The 23,879-nt window shown below is 40.8% G+C and overlaps 2 protein-coding genes across 4 annotated transcripts in view; one reads left to right on the top strand and one right to left on the bottom strand.

Moving 5' to 3' along the window:
• The first annotated feature begins 1,206 nt into the window (after positions 1-1,206).
• Positions 1,207-20,481, top strand: ck (myosin-VIIa ck). 2 transcript variants are annotated; one of them, XM_065487458.1, is made up of 33 exons: positions 1,207-1,392; positions 10,091-10,131; positions 10,957-11,070; positions 11,413-11,562; positions 11,619-11,803; positions 11,967-12,088; positions 12,142-12,398; positions 12,455-12,620; positions 12,676-13,192; positions 13,377-13,883; positions 14,093-14,354; positions 14,407-14,550; positions 14,606-14,833; positions 14,892-15,107; positions 15,167-15,373; positions 15,470-15,661; positions 15,718-16,185; positions 16,248-16,421; positions 16,477-16,704; positions 16,769-16,948; positions 17,001-17,118; positions 17,189-17,315; positions 17,519-17,688; positions 17,743-17,933; positions 17,992-18,110; positions 18,194-18,464; positions 18,523-18,660; positions 18,715-18,897; positions 19,104-19,305; positions 19,358-19,583; positions 19,639-19,736; positions 19,786-19,955; positions 20,017-20,481. In XM_065487458.1, the coding sequence occupies exons 2-33, from the start codon at positions 10,114-10,116 to the stop codon at positions 20,221-20,223; spliced, it is 6,555 nt and encodes a 2,184-aa protein (XP_065343530.1). In that variant the 5' UTR covers positions 1,207-1,392; positions 10,091-10,113; the 3' UTR covers positions 20,224-20,481. The 2 variants fall into 2 exon arrangements, with proteins under 2 accessions (XP_065343530.1, XP_065343529.1); XM_065487457.1 differs by lacking the exons at positions 1,207-1,392; positions 10,091-10,131 and adding an exon at positions 10,531-10,811.
• Positions 20,482-20,495: 14 nt separating this feature from the next.
• Positions 20,496-23,879, bottom strand: part of LOC135941760 (tectonic-1-like) — a 42,684-nt gene continuing 39,300 nt past the window's right edge. Inside the window, exons 5-9 of one of the 2 annotated variants that reach the window (XM_065487459.1) lie at positions 21,451-21,556; positions 21,160-21,264; positions 20,941-21,078; positions 20,738-20,836; positions 20,496-20,670 (exon numbers count right to left, since the gene is read on the bottom strand). In XM_065487459.1, the coding sequence (XP_065343531.1) occupies positions 20,496-20,670; positions 20,738-20,836; positions 20,941-21,078; positions 21,160-21,264; positions 21,451-21,556 (623 nt within the window). Of the gene's footprint in view, positions 20,671-20,737; positions 20,857-20,940; positions 21,079-21,159; positions 21,265-21,450; positions 21,557-23,879 lie in introns of both variants that reach the window. The other variant, XM_065487460.1, reaches the window with a different exon arrangement.

Below are 23,879 nucleotides of genomic sequence, written 5' to 3'. Positions count from 1 at the left end.
TGAAGCTATTTTTATTTCTACGACTGGCAAGAGTGCCCGAGTTTTTTTATACGTCGATGTAAATTTTCAGGTTTAATTCAGTTTTGTGAATTGGTAAAAAACGTCTCTATTAATGTTTGGTTCTTGTATGATTTTGATTGCAGGCAAATAATGTCATCAATGAAAATATCATGAACAAACGCAAAATATAGCTACATATGTTTGCCCACTATTGACGCAAGGTAAACAAGATGAGGTTCTGTTGCTACTAATTATCGCAATTCATTGACCGCAAGAAGTGGAAGATGAGCTAAATTTTAAATGATATCTCCAGCAGAATTAATTATCCGACAACGAGAAAGATTTTAATTTCTATATAGCTATTGATTTGATAGGAAGATTTTTCTGCGATGAGACATCAGGTACACCTGTTATAGTCGCAGTTAACAACGAGCTATATGTGGGCCCAATAATATCGCGATTGAATAACGAATGACAGGGAACAGCACACGTTGAAGGTGAGCTTGGTCCTGTGAAGGTAAGACGTGTTGCTCCCACACTACCAGTGTACGATGTTGATTTGTTAGGTAGATCCAGAGCGCATCGGGTGCGACTCCTGGCGCCGTTTGTAATTGTCTCAGTGCTGGAGCAATCTGTAGCCAAATATTATATACATGTATGAATAAGAACTCAATTGCATTTGAACGGACAATCGAAGATCAGACGTTTCCTCACTACTGAAAACCCGTTCTTTTAGTGGATGTTGGCAAGTATGGGGCAAAGTTGCCCTACTGGTCCATATCAATAAACAAAGTGGAACCTAGAGTGTATTAAAAGGCTATAGGCATTTTCCTAGTTAATCTCATTCACGCAAGCTAGAAAGGTGCACACCAGGATTAACCATTTACAGTAAAACCCAGCAGGAAAGTATAAAAATTACTATGAAAATTTAATTTATTTGAATTAAAATAGAAAATTATATCCAAAAATAATAATTTATTAAAAGTTGTTATATAATTTCAATATGAAATTCAGCAATTGAGATTTATTTTTCATTGCGATTTATCTGTGTAACAACTTCCTCCAGGGCATCCCGAGCATCATAGGATTCTGTTGGTGGTTGAGCGGCACGCCAGATGTCTCGAGCAGAACGGCAAGCACGTCTGGCGCGGCCGCCGAACCTGTGCGCCAGGGCGCACCACTCTCGCTCACCTGCTCTCGCGGAGTACTGTGCGGTGCACTCGGCTGACTCGGCGAGCAAGAGCAAGCCAATCAGGTGTTTGACAGGTGTCACAGTGCATCCTCAGTGCCCTTGTTGGATTTTGCCCAAATTATTCGGATAAGTCACTCTGGATGCCGATGCGCCACCCCGAGTGGTGAGCCGCGACGCCCCCACACCCTCCGACTGCAAAGGTGAGTCTCGAGCGACCTGAATTACGCGTCAGGTACACTCTTTTTGAGCTGAGCCGGTCACTGACCTTGCGCCTGCCGGTGCCTCGACGATGTCTGTCATCGAGCAGTTTTTCCAGATTAGCCTAATTAAGAACCGACTTGCGAAACTGGATTCTCGAATTATTAAACTCTCCCGCAGGCTTGTTTCAGGGCGGGATTTAAACTGTGAATGCCTCGACTTTTCGAGTCTTAGAGCCTACGTACGTGTAACGTTATGACGGAAGTAATCTTAAAAATTATGAAAATTAAAAGCTCAGAATTTAAAAAAAATTGCACGGTATTTTAACAAGAAGAAAAGACAATGCTGTTTAATGTGCGACAAGAATTAGGATCATTATCATGCATGGTGCGTATTTCCCCTCATAGGAAAATCAATCAAGAAAGAGGTATAGAAAATTGTATACAACCCAACAGTGCATACTTTGAGCAAGAAATATAAAATATGCTTGTAATATTGATTTAAAAAAGTATTATCGCATATTTAGCTGTAATGAAAACAATTTTTAAAGCAAATTTTTTACTGAATATGAAAACTTTACGTTTCCACTAAAATTGCAGCTAAAATAGACAACTTTTATCACAACACTTTTTATCCTCAAAAGCAAAGGAATGCTTTCTAAAAAATACGGTTCTAAATCGCGATGGTTTCGCGTTCATTGATTTTTTTCTTCCTGCAACGGAACCAATCGATTGTGTCTCTCAAAGAAAGGCAGGAATAGTCATTTTTAAGAGTTAGTTGCGCGTGAATTTTGGCACTTGATAAAAAGTAGCACGTAAACATTAAGCTAATTGAAAGTGCAATTTTGCGGCCGTATTAAGATATCCAATTACAATTCCTCTGGCAGCCGCAAATCAACGAAAAAAAAAGTTTTCGCTTTTACAGTCAACACATAAGCAGAAATTCTTAATCACACCGTAATTTGGTGCGTTAATTGGAGCCGAGCAAGATTAAAAGAACAGTGAATTTCGGGTTTACGGCGAAGAAACGAAATTGGCCCATTATCAAGGCGTCGAGATCAGAGGTTGATGGAAGTGCGCTTCCGCGGCGAGAGCGATTTCCTTCTAGTTTCGTGCTCACTCGCCAGAATTTGGAGGAGATGAGCAAAAGGGTTGAGCCTCCTCTATGCAGTCAGTCGAGCGTTTTTACAACGCACACCACTTGAAGGTCGGCGCCGCGCGAGTATGTTTGCTCCGGGTTTTTAATGCAATTATGGCGACGCAAATTGGCGTCAAGTTCATGGTGCGATGATTAATTCCACGCCGACTGCTGCGTGCTGCCGAGGAATCCGCAAACACACAGTAAGCTCGTCACTTCTCCGCCTCTTTCTTTTTTCGCGATTTTTTCGAATATGGGTCAAAATGAATGGCTAGCTGAATAATTATTCCACCGTGAGGCTCTCCTTTTTGTACTTATCATGATGCCGCGGCGCTGCTGTATTCGCACGACGAGGCAATAAATTAAACGTGTTCGCTGGCCAAGCCCAGCAACAAACCCGCACCACGCATTTTTCCTCTCCAATCGAGAGAAGTTGATACAAAACGGTCGATTTTGAGCGCTTTTCTCACTGCCCTAGATTTGCAATATTTGCAATGCATGCACTGAAAACTAAATAAAGCATAATTTTATAGATTTTATTCCGCTTATATTTTTTCACAGTTAGAAAATTATTTGAAACTCTTTCGCTCGGCACCTTGTAATTACGTCATTTGTCGAGATCAGAAGCATATACTCAACACCTTTCTTGGTCTAGTCAAGGCAACAATTATTGTCTATTGTCCATCTGCACAACGACCTCTTTAAGATGCAGACTCGAGCGACATATTAATAAATGAGTCAAGTCACAACAAAACGAGCATACACGTGGATCTTGTGCGGTATAAAAGTAGGCGGATATAAAAGGCAGCTCATCTATCCGCAGACAGGTCTCTCTTTCTCTTTTCTCCTCCAGAGTGAATTTCATTAAACAAACTGCTGTAAGAACAACAAGAGTCGAACCAACAAACTCTTGACTCTTGGATAAAGATCTTAAGAGGTGCTCAAGAGGTGTCGAGACAGAAATTCACTAGATAATTCTTAATTTTCTTTCATCCTAACGCTTTATTTTGATAAACATGTCTATTTCTTTATTTCTTGTGATGATTTTATTTATAACAAACCTGTTATAGCAGCTTCAAAATATGATATCGTCTTGTTATTTTGGTTATTCCCTCATGTATGGTGGTTTTTCTCACTGGGAATACTTTATTCAAATGACGAGACAGAATACAAGCAACTCTGCTAGTATGAAAGTTGCAATTTTTCCTTTGGGCTCCAAAGAAATTCACATTTGTAAATAACAACCGTAGCCATTCATTTCTGCAAGCAGTCGTCGTCGTCGTCGTTGTCGCCGTTTCCACGAAGAAGTGATAAACAGCCCAGTGAGGTGTTGTACTCGTTTCGTGATTTGCGTTCCGGCCGACGCATGAATACGAAAACAGCAGTAATGGTGCCGCATGAATGCGACTGATAAACATGCTGACTAATTTAAAATTTACAGTAGTAGATGCGTGAATAGAAAATCACAAGCCGGCGTTTTTCTCTGTGTGTCAGTCTCATCATGCGCGCAGCCTTCGAACGCGCGTGATTCCATGTATTATTCCCGACCGACAAGTACAGTTAGCGGGTGCTATAAAAATAGCTAAATAATAATTAACATAATGGTGAACATGACTATTTTCGTAGCCGAGTGTTGCATCTGTGGGCCATTTTTACAGCTCGCTCCTCTTTCGTGCGTTTCCTTCAAATAATGCCATCTGACTGATGCCCTGGCACGTTTAATTGCCGTCGTTTGAGACTGAGATTTACGATGATGGATGGGGGCTCCAGGAATACTTAGCCACTTCACTTTAATCCTTCCTAGGAATTTATTGGCAGTGCGTGAGCATGGTTTGTGGAATAATCACATTTGAAAATAATGAAAACTTTCAAAACAATCAGAATTTCTTTTGATAAGTGGCCTCCTTTAACCCAAACTTCAGCAAATCGGTTGTATTAAATGTTATTTGATCAATTGATAGAAAGAGGCTTGAAACAAAGCTACTAGGTTCTTTACGAAAAGAATAGTGCGGATCTATTGTAGCGAAAAAGACATACTTTATTTGGACAAAGCGTTCCACGAATCAAACAATGAGTCTGTGATCCGAAAACAGAATCACGCCCTACTAGCTATTTCCAGCAAAGAAACAAAACACTTCTTTGATAGTGTCGAGTCAGAGAAAGACTGGAGAAAGAAAGCGATCGCAGAGGCAAAAACAATGGCGAATGAATGAGACGAAGGGAGCCAGTTTGACCTGGAGAAGCGAGGCAGAAGCAAGCTTTTCTCATCGCAGCGCAGTGGCAGGTCCTTCTCCACGACTCAAATGCTCCACATTCAGTGCGGAATTAAATTTAAATCGACTTACTGGAGCATAAAAATAGCCGGCTAGCTCCAATTATGTCTCATTACGCGCTGCATTATCTTCGGTAAACAATGCATGCTGCGTGCGCTGCAGAAAAATCAAATTTCAATATGAGATTCGCGGCGTCGAGGGGAGCCTCGGCCGTGCTTTATTCGCCTCGTGCGGTGACGTAAGCAGCGGCAGCAGGCTCTAGACGATGCACCTGTTTTGCTATGAACCGTAACTTTTTCTTATACCTGCCGCGCAACAACCTTTGAGCGCAGGTAGCCGCCGTTCGCAGAGCATCTCTGCGCGCTTCACGCCGCCCGTGGAATATAAAAGCTAAATAAAAGCGTTTTTTACCGCTTCTGAAGGTCGAATTTGGCCTTTACCTGGGTGCAGCGCGGTTTACCAACTATTTTCATTATTATTTCCTCTTCGACGTTGCATGGAATTGCTCTACAGTCGCATTAAATACATTTTTTTCCAAAATCAATACCGCTGAAATGTTTTAAAGGTTTATTCCATAGATCCCAGTCAAATTTTAGTTTTTATTTTCTTTATAATTTTATTAGAGTTTCACTAAAAAAATCAATGGATTTGCTCTGTGCGTTTCAATTTAGGAAGGATGGCTAAAAGTTAAAATTAGAAGAAAATTTTTTGCTTGATTTAATTTACACGCGTTAAAAATTGTGCATTTTTTCCATTTTATTTCCGCAGTTTTAATACTCTCAAACAGTTGGCGCATAAAAATTACATACAAATATCATGCGTCGCAGCTGGCATTAAAATGAATTCTAGTTTATTTACTTTCTTTCTCATATACCAAAGAATAGTAAAATACCAAACAGTACCTGGAGTGAAATTCGATCAAGAGCAGCTCTACATATTTATGACCCCTGCTTCACCTGAAAACGGACCCTAGCGTGTGAAGGTGAGCTCAGACGCAAGTTTTGACGTCGCAACCTGATTTGGGCCGTAATCAGGGGGCCTATTCAAAACATTCGCATCGCGTGCAATCTGCTTCCCGGTGAGAATATGCAAATGCTGGCTTGTCGGTTTCACCCAGTAAGTTTATAAAATCAACTGGAGCATAATGAGTGAAATTCGAGTTTGATTAGTCAGCCGATTTGACTCGCTGTTCTGCCGTTGCAAAGGGCCGAGAAACGAGGCATGAAACCGTTTTCAAGTTTCGCTGTTTCACTCAGCGCCGGTACAAACTGCTGAAAATGGCTTCCGAGAAGTAGAAGTGTCGCTTGACTTGTTGCGAATTTAGTTTATACAGCTCTGTCGTCTATTCCATGCTTACCGCAACGCCCTTTAGCACGGATTTGTCACGATTTTATTGCACTGACGTGGGTGTTGCGTGTACTCACTCTCTCGAGAGAGAAAGGGATTATCTAATTCATATTTGTTTTGAGGATGACAGCAGACTGAATGAAACACACTTATGCTGTTGGCATTCCGTATCATTTGTAAACAACAGAGATAAAGAAACCTACGACACAATCGCAAATTCCAATGCTCATAGACACAAATCGGGTGCAATGATATCATCGTTTAGATCATCCGCGGGTGAGTTCGTACAAAATTACGAAAAAAAACCTCAAAATAAATAAGACATTAATTATTTTATTTGTTAAAAGTTAACGTCGGGGAAAAGTCAAGTATTTACTGCAAAATTTTTTGCCTTTTGCTTATGTGAATAGCTTCTAATTGTGTTTTCTCTTTAAATTTTCTGTCTAATAATTATATTTAGTGGGTTGCAGTGCTTAGAAAAATATTACAAAAATATCAAGTATGACGTTTTAATGAGCCTACTTTACTATGCATTTAATCATTTTTTGTTATAAAATGTAGGAAAAGTATGCACAATCGATGACAGTAAATAATGAACAGCAAGAGCATAGGGGCAAAATAAAATAAAAATAATTGAAAGATTAAATTATAAAAGAGTTTACTAAAATAAAAAGTGCAGTCTTCTAATGCTGAAAACTGATCATTGAATCAAAACAAACAATTTGTTCTGCTTTGTAATAGTTTCACAAGACAAGACATTGCAATATATCACTCAGCACCCGTAGAAATATATAGGTTTACGTGGGAGATGCTGCCTAACTCTCTGCTCAACTGATTTCAAGAGTGTTAAGTTATACCAACGAAGTGCACACTTAAAAGTGGCGTGTGCAGAGAGAAAGAAGCCATTGTAGAGCCCTCAGTACGTGGTGCAATAATAAAGCGCGTCTTAACAATGGAGTTGTGGTGGCAGGAAATCGAATTAGAGTCGCGCACCGCCTCATCGGCCACACTTTGAGACAAGCAAGTAGAGCAAACATCATTTGAAAAGCGTAATACCATGCTTGCTCTATATTTCGGACTTGCGAACTGATGTCCACCTTCCATGCAATAGAAAGATTTGATTTTGCCAGTTAAATTCATCGACCGTTTTTATTTTCGGTTATTATAAACTTTGCTGGTCCTGGTATTGCATGAGCGAGTTAATTGACCGCAAATTATGCGGTTTTCCACGCCTAGCGTTGAATATTCGTGGTTTCTTATGTAATTTACAAGTTATGCGCTTCATTTTTCTGTTTCTTAAGTTATTTTATCCAGCTATTTGTCAATATTTTGCAGGGTAGAACATAAATTTATGGGTTTCAAGAGCCCTCTAAATTAATTTGCATTTTAACAAGCAAGAAAAAATGAGTCACAAATAATGAAACCACTTTTTAACATAATATAAAATGAAAAAGTTTGGCTGTTTTAGAACTCTTTAAAATTGAGTAAACGATACTACAATTCATAGATTGCTCTAATATTTGTTTCTTGTTATGGAATGCTAAAATGAAATTAACATTATTTTTTCGTTGAAAATAACATAAACAGTGAACCTCTGCCTTATAAATATACTGAGAATACATAGGTGTTTTCATAATTTTTCAAAAAATAGTTGAGTTTGGATTTAATAGCGCCAAAATTCTTTGGTAAAGTGGTATAGAAAATTAACTCAAATCCAGTTCAGTCTCAATTTAAACTAGTCATTCTAAATAAAATAGATCATTAACTTGATGTTCATGTTCGATTTCTATATCGAATTACAAAATCAAAACACCAAAAAATAGCAACGCACCGCAAATCACAAGAAACCCAATCAATGTAAGAACAATGGGAAATGCTAATAACGGGTTCGTCAACCATCTTCAGCGCAGTGGCTGCTGCGTTTCCTGCGATTCCTCGAAGCTAGGCTCCTTCCTAGCTCTCATCGAGAGCAGCTCCGGTTTCAAATATTTGCTCCCTGATGAATAAAAATAAGCAGAGGCAGATGATGATGATGCCTTGGTTTGGTTCATCATCTTCGTTTTAAGCGCTTGCCTGAGCACGGACACCAGGAATCTCAGCCTTGTCGATCGCTGAAGGCTCTAAAAAGTTAAAGAGGGAAAAAACAGTTAGCCGTGTCTGACCAGCGTATATCTCCCTCTTCGCTTTCTGCCGGCCGATAGCACACGCCGAGACATGCTAAACGCCTTTTAGGTTTTTTTTTATCCAGGCACCCATTAGTCACTCGACGACTGCTTTTTTTCCTAAAACCTGCTTTTTCTGAAGGAAGTCTGTGAAGTGCATGGCTTTCCCTGAAGACTTATTCCGTAATTGAGCTAATTGGTTTGAGCACTGTCTGTGATTTTTTTAATCAGAAGGCAGCAATTATACAACCTGAACGTGACATAGGACATACAAATATGTACAAATATGAAAATAAAAAATAAAACAAAAACTTGAAAATTGCTGATATGGAATCTCGCAATATAGAGATAGGAAATAATATTTGTTTACCACCCTTTACAATCGTTTTGAAGGACATTGGTGGAATAATCTGCTCTCTACATGGACTTGTTCCCGTGCAATATTGAACTTTCAATATTTCTCAGTGACCTAAGCGGACAGTTAAATTACTTTGTAATTTTTAAGCAGTTGTGCTATTTTCACTAAAAAAATTAAAATAGTAAGGGGGACGGGACAAGTATTTTAGCTCCAATTTTCAGCTGTTGAGTTTCGCTCTGTTATAAAAAGCGTTACATTTATACACGCAGCACACAATTTAAGCGAAATTTTCCGTGGGAAGTATCGCACAACATGGAGCTCTGATAAACCTCGCAGGCCAGAATTCTCTCACTCGCGAGCACCGACTGCTCTAAATTACTGTCGGGCGGAAAGAGCGACGTCGTTGCCGCTGCTGACTATATTCCTCGAGTTGTATAAACAAAACGAACGTGATGCTAATTAGTTCTGCTAAATACTACAGCTGCCATTCTACGCGGCATTCGAATGAGGGCTTCAATAATAAATTACTGAAATGCTCATAACGACCCAGGAGATGGTAGAGTGATGCGGGTTGGCGCTGTCCTCACAAAAAGCGCCTGGTACCGTTGAAATCACCAGTAGTCGTTTTTAATAGTAGATCGCAGAGCGAGGCGGATCTGGTGATTACCTAATGTGAGATAATTTTTGGCCAGAGGTGCAGAATTTCGTAGAGGGGTTTGACCGAGCAGTAATTCCAATCCCTATAATCAAACTCCACCAAGCGGCAACAAAATTATAAGTATATCTATTTTTTCAAATCGTTTTAATTTTACAAAATTTATTAACTTTGGAGATAGGCTAGAATTAATTCACATTGACAGTGAGTCCCTCCTGCTCCCTTCATTAAATCAATTTCTCAAATTTACCTATCGTTTAAAATATAGAATCGTGAATCATTACTTTGCACCTCAAGTACCTACACATTTAAAATTCATAAAATACACTCTTTCAGCTGTTCATGTGTGAATTATTCCATTTACTTTTATGATTAATAGCACTGTGATTGAATTGAATATTTCACAAAATGAAATCTACTTGATTTATCTCTGTTTGACGGCTGGATGTTATGACTGTGCGTCTCCCACACTAGCACTCTCGCAATTTTCGCGAGACGCAAAGGCGGCGCGACGAAATAAATGACCCAAGAGACGGCAGAACTGCAATTTATTTTTATTATTAGTGTGCGCGACACCTTTAGCGTAGGACTAGGGCCGCGTTGAAATAAATTCGTGTCCGCAATAAAGCGTACACATTTGAATTACCAACGAGGCCAAACAAGGCGGGTCGCGTAACATTGTGCTCGGACATGGGTTTTCTTGTCGAATTTTGATTTGCACGACACGGCTAACCGCAATTTATTAACAGTCGACGCACGGTGTTTCAGGTGCTGCCCTTTAGCGGTTCGCCATGGTGATCGTGACCAGGGTAAGTGACAAACGGAGGCGTCTGACCCGCGGGTCAGCCCAGCCACGTCCTAAGACAGACGCAATTTAATTAAATAGATGTCTGAATCGCGGCCTCTTGACAGGCTGATGGGAGTAGAAAACAACATGATGTCTAGCTCTTGGCCTATGTTAATCGCGTATTATTAATTTGAACTTGACACCTTTTTATTAACGACATTGGCCAGCTATTTTGTTCCTGATAAAAACTACAGGCTACTTAACAACTTTGCTTTTTACAGTCTATGAAATTAAAATCATTGCTATTTTTCTAAGCAGGAAGAAGAGCAGCAATAATTTTTCAGGATGCAATTTTATGCCTTGAAGGTATTCCTATTTGCAGTTTTTGGTAGTTTTGCTAGTGATTGTTGAGTAATTTATTAAGCTTTGTTGCCAATTCGCTCGGAAAGAGATTAGTAGGTGTGGGCAGGGGAAGCGCAGGAGCGGAAGCACTTCCTGTGTCTCTCGCAGCCAGTTGCACTCTCACTCACCTGAATGTTGCGTTTTGTTTTCCTACCCCCCGAGTATGGACAAAGCCATGCGTAACATTCACTTTTGGCTGCAATTTACATGCTCAGTTTCAAACGAGTTGTTGGCAAATGAAACGCATCACCATCGGACAAAATGAGACGAGGGCGAAACGCTCTCAATTTACCAGGCAAGGTAACTAATTGACGGATACAATTTTCAGGCGTGTTTGTTTAAACGAGTGAAAAGTTGCGTTTCGTTTAGCAGCAGCTCGTTTTGCTGCATTGTCCGCCAGACTTTGCTTTTTTGATTTGCACTTGATTGACAATTTGAACGATAGGGCGACTACATCTGGGTCGAGCCCACCTCGGGCTACGAGTTTGATGTCGCTATTGGAGCCAAAGTTGTTAACACAGAAGGGAGGAAAATACAAATTAAGGACGACGACGGCAAGGTTTGCGAATTTACATTCGTTTGTTCTAAAAAATATCTTTTATAAAGCATAATTTAAATTGATTTTGACTGGGGAACTGTAAATTGTTTGTACATATAAATTAAAAGATTTAACCATATAATACTTAACTTATCAAAGATCAATAAATGTTCTTAAATTGATCCACTCAAATTGATAAGCGATGGAAATATAATAGACTGATTTTTTTTCAACATGTTTGCTTTCATTGGAATTAATTTGTTGGTTTGGCAAATATTGCTTTTATGCTATAATTGGCTGTGGCAAGAAAATGAACCTTATTAAGTGTTTATGGAGCTAATTCATCTTTTTCGCCGAGTTTAGGACCAATGGCTCAGTCCAGAGAAAATTCGTATCAAGGCGATGCACGCCACCTCGGTGCAAGGCGTGGAGGATATGATCTCGCTGGGCGACCTGCACGAAGCGGGCATCCTGAGGAATCTGCTGATCCGCTACAACGACAACCTCATCTACGTGAGCTATTCGGTTACGCGCTTGGTGTCAGATAGCTAAGTGTTTACATTTTGCAGACCTACACTGGCTCGATTTTGGTGGCTGTGAATCCATACCAAGTGCTGCCCATCTACACGGCGCAGCAAATCAAGCTGTACAAGGACAGGAAAATTGGCGAGCTGCCACCGCACATTTTCGCAATCGGAGACAACAGTTACACGCACATGAGGCGCTTTGGCCAAGACCAGTGCATTGTCATAAGGTTAATCCGATTTCATTCAGACCGTGAAAAAATGCGCCTGCCGGACGCTTATCTAATTTTCCCATCGCGAAAACGACGTGACGGAATTTATTGCTTTTTGGCGCTCTCGTTCTGTTGTTTGTTGACTTGAGGGAATAACTTGATTCGGTTTCTGACGTTTCAGTGGAGAGAGTGGAGCAGGCAAAACAGAGAGTACCAAACTAATCTTGCAGTATTTGGCCGCGATCAGTGGAAAGCACTCTTGGATTGAGCAGCAAATTCTCGAAGCTAATCCCATTTTAGAAGGTTTGATTCCCAAAAACATGTCAAAGATTTTGACTTAACCTATTCAACTACAGCTTTTGGAAATGCGAAAACCATCAGGAATGATAATTCGTCCCGGTTCGGAAAGTACGTTGACATCCACTTTTCGCACAGTGGAGTCATCGAAGGTGCGAAAATCGAGCAATATTTGTTGGAAAAATCGAGAATCGTGGCGCAGAGTCAGGACGAAAGGAATTACCACGTATTCTACTGCATGCTTGCGGGGCTGAGTGCGGAAGACAAAAGAAAGCTGGAGCTGGAGGATGCATCCCACTATAAATATTTAACAGGGGTTAGTACATGTCCATCGATAATAGAACGATGCTAAAATTTAAAATTTGTTTGCAGGGTGGCAGTATTGTATGTGAAGGAAGAGATGATGCTGCAGAATTTGCCGATATTAGATCTGCGATGAAAGTTTTGCTGTTCACTGACCAGGAAATCTGGGACATACTAAAACTCCTTGCTGCCCTGTTGCATACCGGAAATATTAGATATAAAGCATCAGTCATTGGTAATTTCAATCCGTAGACAAAAAAATTGTTTTTGTTCAATGTATTCAAATCTAGACAACTTGGATGCAACTGAAATTCCGGAACACCATGACGTCCAGCGGGTTGCAACAATTTTGGGAGTAGGCAAGCAGCCCCTGATAGCGGCTTTGACAAGAAGAACAATTTTTGCCTCTGGAGAGTCAGTGGTTTCAACCCTGTCAAGAGAGCAAGCCGTTGACGTCAGGGATGCTCTTTCCAAGGGAATATATGGCAGACTCTTTGTCTACATTGTTAACAAAATCAACAAAGCGATTTACAAACCAAAGTCCACGTCGTGCAATGCCATCGGAGTGCTGGATATTTTCGGTTTTGAAAATTTCAAAACCAACAGCTTTGAGCAGTTTTGCATCAACTTTGCTAATGAGAATTTGCAACAATTTTTTGTGCAACACATTTTCAAACTGGAGCAAGAGGAGTACAACTTGGAGGCCATCAATTGGAGACACATTGAATTTGTGGACAATCAGGACGCACTGGACTTGATCGCCATCAAGCAGCTCAACATCATGGCCCTAATCGATGAGGAGTCACGGTAATATACATTTAATTTTAACGCTTCCTTAAAAATCTTAAATAGTCAAGGTCAACGCCGGAAACTCTTGTAAATGGGCCTGTACCAATTAATGATTATTATTTTATTATTTGCAAACGTTATAAAATTGAAATAAAATATTTTTAAGTGCATTTTAGCTGAAAAATTCTTATATTTTGTATAGATTTCCAAAAGGCACTGATCAAACTATGCTGGCAAAGCTGCACAAGCAGCACGGCTCGCACAGGCACTACCTGAAGCCCAAAAGCGACATCAACACCTCGTTTGGCCTGAGCCACTTCGCAGGCGTCGTTTTCTACGACACCAGGGGCTTCTTGGAAAAGAACAGGGATACCCTGAGCGCTGACCTGCTACAGCTTATCCACATTTCGTCCAACCCTTTCTTACAAATGCTGTTCGCTGAAGATATAGGCATGGGTGCGGAGACAAGGAAAAGGACTCCCACCCTCTCGACGCAGTTCAAGAAAAGCTTGGACTTGCTCATGAAGACACTGTCAAACTGCCAACCCTTCTTCATCAGGTGCATTAAACCCAACGAGTTCAAGAAACCGATGCTGTTTGACAGAGCGCTCTGCTGCAGACAGCTCCGCTATTCAGGAATGATGGAGACCATCAGGATCAGAAGGGCGGGATATCCGATTAGACACTCGTTCCACGAATTTATTGAAAGGTAACATTATTTATTCTCTAAATTGAGGACCGGCAAATTTTCATTAATAATATTATATAATATGAAGCCAAGTAGATTTTTTTAAAGACATATTTTGGATAAAAAATTGGATTAAAGCAGCTATTTTTTATTAGGAGTAATCGTTTCATAATCAATTTTGAATTTTTAAAACAATCCTAGCTATATGCTTATTTTAATTCAATTTTTAGGTATCGCTTTCTGATTCCTGGAGTCCCACCTGCTCACAAAGCAGACTGCAAAGCAGCAACAGCCCGAATCTGTCAGGCTGTTTTGGGCCGCTCAGATTATCAATTGGGAAAAACTAAAGTGTTCCTCAAAGACGCACATGATCTATTCTTGGAGCAAGAAAGAGACAGGGTGCTAACTAGGTACATAGTAGTCCTGCAGAAGAATATCAAGACATGGGTCCACAGACGGCGTTTCATGAAGCTTAGGGCAGCAACCAGCATAGTAAAATCTCCAGGTTGAGCGAAAAACATGGTTTGACTTAAATATATTCCAGATTCAGCAATACTGGAGGGCTCACGCTCAAAGAAGACGCTATCTGGAGATGAGGGTTGGCTACATGAGGCTGCAAGCCCTGATCAGGTCTCGCGTTTTGGCTCACAGGTTTAGACATCTTCGAGGCCACATTGTGTCTCTTCAGGTATGTTTTATTTTAAAATCGCACATTTTTAGATGATAAAGTATTTTAATTTTAGGCGCGGTGCCGTGGACATCTTGTGAGAAGAGAAGTCAGGAGGAAATTGTGGGCCGCAGTGAAGCTGCAGTCGCACGTCCGTAGAATGATTGCTCAGCGCCAGTACCAAAAAAGCAGGCATGAAAGAAGGCACCATTTGGAGATGTTGCAGCGAAAGAGGCAAGAAGAACGGGAGCTTGCCCAGCAGGGCAACAAGAGGGCCAAGGAGATTGCTGAGCAGCACTATAGGGTAAATTTATGAAAATATTAAAAAAAATCATTAATTATTCTATTGTTTTCTACTTCAGGAGAGATTGGTTGAACTTGAGAGAAAGGAAATCATGCTGGAAGAAGAGAACAAGCGTAAAGCAGAAAACCAGAGGTCAAGAATTGAAATTGCTGCTCGAAAGCAGGAAGAACCAGTGGACGATGGAAAGTTAGTGGAGGCAATGTTCGATTTCCTCCCAGATCAGAGCTCAGACCAGCAGAGCACAGGGCGTGGAGGCGCAAACGCCGTTTTCATGGTTCGTTGCAAAATACTGCATTCACGGTGCTCATAATTTATTGTGCGTACTATTGGCAGGATCTACCAACAGCGAACGCTGATGATTCTCTTCCCACCGATGATGAGGTCATGCCACCTATTCAACCAGCAAACGACATTGACCTCTCCGAATTTAAATTCCAAAAGTTCGCTGCAACGTATTTCCAAGGAAATGCAACCCACCAATATTCAAGGAAACCTCTCAAGCAGTCTCTTCTTCCTCTTGAAACGCAAGGAGACCAATTGGTACGATAATAAAGAAGGCAATAAAAAATATATTGTCAAACGAACTTAAATTCATTCAATTGATAAATTAATTAATGAAATGGAATTCGTTTCCAGGCGGCCCAAGCGCTTTGGATTACAATTTTGCGCTTCTGTTGCGACTACCCTGAGCCCAGGTATCACACAATGGTCAGGGACACGTCATCAGTCATGTCGAAGGTGACAGCCACGTTGGGCAGGAACTTCATTCGTAGCAAAGAGTACCAGGAAGCTCAGCAGATGAATAATCAGACCAATGGCCATGAGAACGTAAAACAACACAAAATAAAAATCTACTCATATAAGTTACCTTAATTATTTTCCAGGCTAAACCTGAGAGTCCAACAGCCAGGTCGATTCGTCACAAATTGGTTTCCTTGACACTGAAGAGGAAAAATAAGTTGGGAGAGGATGTGCGCCGAAGACTCCAGCAGGACGACGAGCAAGCTGCCGACAGCTACCAGTCCTGGCTGGAATCGAGACCAACGTCAAATTTAGAGAAACTGCACTTTATAATCGGTCACGGCATTTTGAGGGCAGAGCTCAGGGACGAAATCTATTGCCAGATCTGTAAGCAACTGAGCAGCAATCCATCCAAGTCGTCGCACGCCCGAGGCTGGATCTTATTGTCCCTCTGTGTCGGCTGTTTTGCTCCTTCAGACAAGTTTGTCAACTACCTGAGGGCGTTCATCAGGGAAGGGCCACCAGGGTACGCTCCGTATTGTGAGGCCAGGTTGCAGAGGACCTTCCACAATGGCACGAGAAATCAGCCACCAAGCTGGCTTGAGCTTCAGGTAATTTATTATTTTAAATGAAATATAATTTTTTTTTCACACACCTAATGTTTTATTCATAGGCTACGAAATCAAAGAAGCCGATCATGTTGCCCATTACTTTCATGGATGGAAACACAAAAACACTGTTGGCTGATTCGGCAACCACTGCCAGGGAACTGTGCAACCAACTTGCAGACAAAATCTCACTCAAGGACCAGTTTGGGTTTTCCCTCTACATTGCCTTATTTGACAAAGTAAGCATTTAAAAATAAAAAACGCACTTGAAAATTTAAAAATATTATCTTGTAGGTTTCGTCATTAGGCAGTGGAGGGGACCACGTAATGGACGCAGTGTCCCAGTGTGAGCAGTATGCCAAAGAGCAAGGTGCCCAGGAGAGGAATGCTCCTTGGCGCCTGTTCTTTAGGAAGGAAATCTTCGCTCCGTGGCATGACCCAGCAGCCGACGCAGTTGCTACTGATTTGATTTACCAGCAGGTTGTGCGTGGAGTCAAATTTGGGGAGTACCGTTGCGACAAGGTATAAACTAGATATATAACATTTAGAAAGAGCATATATATAAATTTTAATTATCTTCAAATAGGAGGAGGATTTGGCTATGATTGCAGCCCAGCAGATTCTTGTTCAGTACGGACCCAATGAGAATCTGCCACAGGACGAACTGTACTCGTTGCTTCCAGGGTATATTCCTGATTACTGTCTGACAGCTTCAGACAAAGCTTTGCCCAGATGGTCCACTTTGGTGTCTCAAGCATATAAGAAGGTATGAAACTTTTTATCTATTTGAAACTTTATTTAAATTTTGATTTCTTTAGAGCTACTACTTAAAAGAGAAAGTTCCCATACAGCGAGTTAAGGAAGACATTGTCAGCTACGCCAAGTTCAAGTGGCCGCTTTTGTTCTCCAGGTTCTATGAAGCTTACAGAAATTCGGGTAACTATCGATTTAAATTACTCATAAATAGAGTTCATTAATGTTTAAACTTTTATATTTACGCTTCTAGGGCCTAATCTGCCGAAGAATGATGTAATTATAGCTGTAAATTGGACTGGTGTATACGTCGTGGATGATCAGGAACAAGTTTTGTTGGAGCTTTCATTTCCTGAAATTACTGCGACAGCAAGTCAAAAGTAAGAGAAAATCAATTTAAATCAAAGCGAAAAACTCCTGCTGAATATATTCATTAACAAATTTTTATTTGCAAAAACTGGCAAAATAATATGCAGCTTAAACAAATTTATTTAAATTATGACATGATATAATAACTAACCCATGTAGTAATGAGATGGATTAAAAAAATACAAGTTTTACCATTATTAATTTTGCATTTCAGATCTGCTCAAGTTTATACCCAGACCTTCTCCTTATCAACAGTCCGTGGAGAAGAGTTTACCTTCCAGAGCCCAAACGCTGAAGATATTAGAGATTTGGTTGTGTTCTTTTTAGAGGGACTGAAGAAGAGGTCAAAATTCGTCCTGGCCTTGCAAGATTACAAGGCACCAGGTGCGTTCATTTCATTTTGCGCCTAACAAGTTAAAAACAATGATTCCGGTGCAGGCGAAGGATCATCATTCCTGAGTTTCACAAAAGGAGATCTGATCGTCCTGGAGGATGGATCCACTGGCGAAACGGTACTGAATTCCGGCTGGTGTGTCGGCAGGTGCGAGAGTTCTGGTCATAAAGGTGATTTCCCTGCACAAAGTGTATACGTCCTGCCGTGCCTCAGTCGACCTCCACAGCATATTTTGGTATTTGATCGATTTTTTTTACTTCACTGCAGATTTTATGTTAATGTGTGCAATTTAGACCTTATTCAGCGTAGAAGGTGTCGAGCCAAGAACGTTCCCGGCACAGCAGACCTCATTCAACGGAGAGAACATCGAGAAACCTCACACACTAGCCCAATATGCTGTAGAACATTTCAGGTAAAACAAAAAAATACCCCTTTTTATTCTCATAGTAACCTCTAAGGATATATGATTTTTAATATTTTTTGGTAAATGTTTAGAGCGCCAGCGAAAAGGAGTATATCCAAAGCAGCCCTGGCTCTGACTGCAGCTCGCGGTGGATCGCTAGGCCTAGGAGATGACCTCTGGAGGCACACAAGGGACCCAATCAAGCAGCCTTTGTTGAGAAAACTGGTCGGAAAAGAGGAGCTGGCCGAGGAGGCGTGCTTTGCCTTTTCATCGATGCTCAAATACATGGGAGACCTGCCATCAAGGAGGGCCAGAAACAGCTCCGAGCTGACTGACAACATTTTCGACGGGCCCTTGAAACACGTGAGACTTGACTAAAGCGTGATCTGATCAATATAGTCAATGGGATTGGAATTTTAAGGAAATTCTGAGGGACGAAATTTACTGTCAGCTTATGCGCCAGTTAACGGACAACCGAAATAGACTGAGCGAAGAAAGGGGCTGGGAACTGATGTGGCTGGCAACTGGACTGTTTGCCTGCAGTCAGCGCCTCTTAAAAGTATAAAATCATCGCTTATCTGCAGAATATTTTGTTAAAACACATTTTGTTTAGGAACTGACTTTATTCTTAAGAACAAGGCGTCATCCCATTGCCCAAGATTCTCTCCAGAGGTTGCAGAAAACTTTGAGGAATGGCCAGCGCAAGTACCCTCCGCACCAGGTTGAGGTTGAGGCCATCCAGCATAAAACAACTCAGATCTTCCACAAAGTTTACTTCCCAGATGACACCGATGAGGTAAAAATATTTCAAAACTGGAAAATTCATCTCGCACAGGGAACTAGCACTTAATTTAAAAATTCATTTGTCAGTCATAAAATTATTCTTTGATGAAATTTCTATTTTTTCCTGCGTGGCCATTTGGATTTAACAATTATTTAAGATTTTTGTAAGAGATCGAAACATTCGCTTGAGACATTTTATTGACAATTCATTTTCCTCAGGCATTTGAGGTTGATTCCTCTACAAGAGCGAAAGACTTCTGCTCCAATATCGCCAACCGGCTAAACCTCTTATCAGCAGAAGGCTTCAGTCTGTTTGTGAAAATTGCAGACAAAGTTATCAGCGTTCCAGAAGCAGATTTCTTCTTTGACTTTGTCCGTCATTTAACTGACTGGATAAAAAAGGCCAGACCATCGAGAGAAGGTAATTTGCCTTCAATTAAAGCTAACAATAGATTAATTTGTTTGAAATTTAGGTGGAGTTCCTCAGTTTACATATCAGGTGTTCTTCATGAAAAAGTTGTGGACAAACACTGTCCCCGGCAAGGACAGAAACGCTGACCTCATTTTCCACTTCCACCAAGAGCTACCAAAGCTTCTTCGGGGCTACCACAAGTGCACTAAAGAGGAGGCTTCCCACCTCGCAGCTTTGGTATACAGGGTCAGATTTGGAGAGAGCAAACAGGAGCTACAAGCTATCCCGTAAATATACGCGATTCGCAATTAAAACAATATATTTCATAATTTAAAATGTTAGGCAAATGATACGGGAACTCGTCCCTGCTGATTTACTCAAAGTCCAAAATGCGGCCGACTGGAAAAGGAGTATAGTCGCCTCATACAACCAGGATGCTGGTATGTTTTAAAATCTGCGAAACTTTGAAAAATAACATAGGACACTCAGGTTTGAGTCCGGAGGATGCGAAGGTTTCCTTCTTGAAATTGATCTACCGCTGGCCCACCTTTGGCTCCGCATTTTTCGAAGTCAAGCAGTCCACTGAGCCAAACTACCCTGAAAACTTGCTTATTGCCATCAACAAGCACGGAGTTGGGCTCATCCACCCACAAACAAAGGTAAAACTTGCTTTCATTCTCTTGAAATTCAGTGTGACTCATGGTTGGGTTCATTTCGCAGGAAATATTTATCACACACCCGTTTACCCGCATTTCTAACTGGTCTTCGGGCAACACTTATTTCCACATGACCATCGGAAACTTGGTCAGAGGTTCAAAACTGCTGTGCGAAACATCATTGGGCTATAAAATGGACGATCTCTTGACCTCGTACATTTCCCTGATGCTCGCAAACATGAACAAGCAGAAGTCTATCAGGGTCAAGTAAACAACTTAAAAAAGAGCTTTTTGTACTTAAAAATTTAATCGTAGCCGTCCACTAAAGAAATGTGTACATTGTTGGAATCTCAAAAATGGCTTTTTTTTAATTTGCCAGAAGGATAATTTTACACAGTTGTAAATTATTGAAAGAGAGGGTTGCAGTCTTCACGATGATGTGTTGTAATATTAACGCTTATTGTGCTATTTATACAGAAATGATAATCACTGTATCCCAAAATAAATAACAAAATATGTCTCAAAATGAGGTGTGAAATTTAATTATGATCTGCTCCCAAACTTTGTACTGCCGTAAATTAGTATGGCAGAAGCAATACTAACACTCCAGAAAATAATCATTTCATGCATGTTATCTTCATTGTTGAAAACTGCGAGGAGAGGATCAAGCATCTCAAGCCAAGAGTTCTCTGAATGCTCCATCATGCGCAGCCAAAACCTTGAGAGTACATATAATAAAGAGTTACAACAATTTTATTTGTCCGACCGAACGCTTGTATACTTACTTTGACCTCTCAGTAAATGAGTTGACTCTGAGAAACTTGAGCGAAGAGGAAACAAAAAGTGCCGACGGCGCTGGCATAGACAAGTTGATTGCCAAAGGGCTACAAAGCAACAGAAATTTCTTTGTGAGTAAAACAGAAAAGCAGAAAGCAGAGGTAGTATAGGGAGTACAAGTAAGTTTTTAAGGATTGACGACGGAACTCACTCGATGCGGAGACCGACGAGTCTGCTCAATTTTACACCTGACGCCAAGAGATGTTCTGAGAAAAGCACTTTAATGGATATGCCAGACGCAACGACGCACCCACCGACCTGCTCACTAGAGTTATCATCCACTCCAGACCTGCACCAAGCACGGATTGTAAAGGCAAAGTAGCACGTCTGGCAACTTTCAGCATGCCTCGAATAAGGAACGCATATTTACCACAAAATGGGCACCACGTCCGCCATAGACTCGAATTTCAGGTCTCCCCGTTTGCCCGCATGCTCGCCAGATATAAGTGAGCTGACGAAGTCTGCCATCGATTCACTGTAAAAGACATTATTTGGTAAAAAAAGAGATACCGCAACCGGCATTTCGTTGATGCCCTGCAGGTTGCATAGCTATTATCGTAAATAGGACCTAAATCGCTTCTGTAAGCCATTTGTGGGTTGATCGCATGTTGTTTTTTAGGAATATCAATGTGAATCTGGTTTTTAAATAAACAGACTTTACCTGAGCAGAGTACAGTTGTTGATTTCTTCTTTTTGCAATTTATATTTGCAAGAGGTGATAGTGTCATAGCCAAAGCTGGCTGGCACAACATTGGCGCAATTCCCATCTGTAACAAATACAAAGTTTACTGTAGACTATTGATCTTTGACACAAAGATACTTGAAGTGATATACATCAAAAGACTTTCATCAGTCTGTTTCTTTATCTATATACACAATCGTCGTTATATCCCCGGCGTCCACCAAGAAAAAATAATTAAGTTTGCTCTACAACGGTCTCTGCGGGCAGAATTGTATATTATAGTTGCTGTGCAAACAGCTTTGAAGGGAGTGGAAAAGGTTTCTGCTACCACCGCAATATTTTTACCCCCGTGGTAGTGGAAAGCAGTAGCTTATTTTCCCAAATTGAAAAAAACGAAGTCGTGCGTTTGCTTTTACCCAATTGATTGTTTTATCTTTGAGCTGAATTAATTTTTGTAGTAAAGTCGTTCCAAGCATTTTACGCCCTCATATTTTTAGATGTATGACCCTTGAGTTCGCTATTGTTTTAATCTTTTTGAAAGGACAAATTTTACTCGCCACAGGAAAACAAAAAACCTTTGCCTTTGGGACAAAGGCTCTTGAGCTCCTTTGAAAATTGAGCACCTGACGTTAGGGTGTATCTCTGCGTAAGAATTGTACGGGAAAGTTTTCCCTTCGCCATGTTGGGCGATTGGCGCACAGCCGAATTTCACTTTCACCTCTCTCAGCGGAAAAGTGCGAAGCCAGGCTAGAGCGATGTTTTCGCAGCCAGTGATTTTGCACATCGCTCACTGAATCGGCGGAGGGTTGTCCTGCGATTGCACCCAGAGGGGGTTGCTGCAGGGTAGACTAATGAGAGCGCGGCGTAACTCTGGCACTGCAGCGTGAAATCCGATTGCTAGCGCCTGTTAAATAAATCACGCTCACCGTGCGAATAATGCGCTCTGTCAGTCAACTACGTCAGGACTGACGCGTAATGCACGCAATCATCAACTATGCACAGCTCTAATGATAATGATGGAATTTGTTTTATTCATGCTTGCAAGAATATCCAAGCGTAGAATTTGCACGCAGAATGAGAAAGAAGATAATTTCCCCCTTATTGATTCGACTCACTATCGTGTCCGTTGCTAAAAGCGCTACCAGGAAAATTAAAAGCGTTCGCTTCATGAAATAAAGCGCATGCCAAGATTCGATTTATTCTGGACATGGACAAACATGAAGCATGATTAAAATATCATTTGAAAAAAAAATGTTTCCACGAGAAAAATAATTTTTTTATTGATTTGATAATTTTTCCGAGAAGAACTCCGGAGAGCGGTACATTAGCTACTTTACAATCAGACGGGAAATTAATGAGGCAATCAATAATCAAGGACCAGCGCTAATGAGAATGAGACCCTTATTTACAACCCAACGGAGAAGTTTGAACAGCTTTGGGAGAGCTGCCACTTGTGTTAGCTTTTTTAGCTGTGCCGAGTTTTTATTTTGTGAACAAACTTTGCGTGAAAAAGTTAATACAGGAAAATCAGTTTGTATAACGTAGACCGTGGGAAGCGTGATCCGTCCGTGCCGTTCAATCACTTTGATTGTTAGAGAGGGCAGGTCGAGCGTATTAACTAGATTAGCTCTAATTGAGCACCCTTCCGCCGGGCTCCCGGTGTGAGTTTGCACCTGATGCTCGTTCCAGAGATCAATGTGGTCATAATGCTGCCTATGGTGGGCAAGCTACTCAAGCTGCTGACCCAAGTGGAACCATAGGTCTACGGTGGTTCTGATAAGTAGATTGGATATCAATCTTGTGTCATAAAAGGTATTACTACTAAAATCTTTATTTCAACAAATGAAGCAAACTGTTTTGTTTTACACAAAAGAAAAAAAGTTATGCGAAATGATTCTGGATGGGTTGCTAAGAGTGAAATTGAAATTTAGAAAAGAAAAATAATTTAGCGCATTCTCAATAGTCAGCAGGTTTTCCGGTCTCCGAGACTTTAAAATTGAAAACTAAATAAGACCGTGAGGTATGAGCTGCAGGAAATTCTGAATCGCTGCGATCGCTGAAAACGATCGACTGTACTCATTTCTGAGCTCGTTAAATAAAGCAAGTGACGAAACCCCGTGAAACTTCACCCTTGAGCCTCACTACGGCAAAAACCCCTTTTTCAAAAATTCCCGTGGCTAATTTTTTTGAAATTTACAGTTAAACAGATTTAATTATTCACGAGACCTCAAATTTCAAAGCTAATATTACTTTTCTAGAAATGCTGGAAAGTGATTATGTTAATTCTTAACTAGGTGCAACATTTTGTTGTTTAAATCATCAATAGTTCAATAGAATAGATAGAACAAAACACCTATCACCGTTTATTTCTCATAGTCAGGTGTGACTATCGCATATCGGGTACTGAG

The sequence above is a fragment of the Cloeon dipterum genome, chromosome 4, assembly GCF_949628265.1.
Source record: "Cloeon dipterum chromosome 4, ieCloDipt1.1, whole genome shotgun sequence".
Taxonomy (NCBI): domain Eukaryota; kingdom Metazoa; phylum Arthropoda; class Insecta; order Ephemeroptera; family Baetidae; genus Cloeon; species Cloeon dipterum.
The sequence above is the reverse complement of the archived record's forward strand: the minus strand, read 5'-3'. Positions and strand labels throughout refer to the sequence as shown.

Excerpts from the sequence above, each read along its gene's own strand:
- ck (XM_065487457.1), top strand. The coding sequence starts at position 10,773 with ATGAGACGAGGGCGAAACGCTCTCAATTTACCAGGCAAG. Across the intron at positions 13,193-13,376 it reads CTAATCGATGAGGAGTCACG|ATTTCCAAAAGGCACTGATC; the intron begins GTAATATACATT and ends TATTTTGTATAG. Across the intron at positions 19,306-19,357 it reads GGCCAGACCATCGAGAGAAG|GTGGAGTTCCTCAGTTTACA; the intron begins GTAATTTGCCTT and ends TTTGAAATTTAG.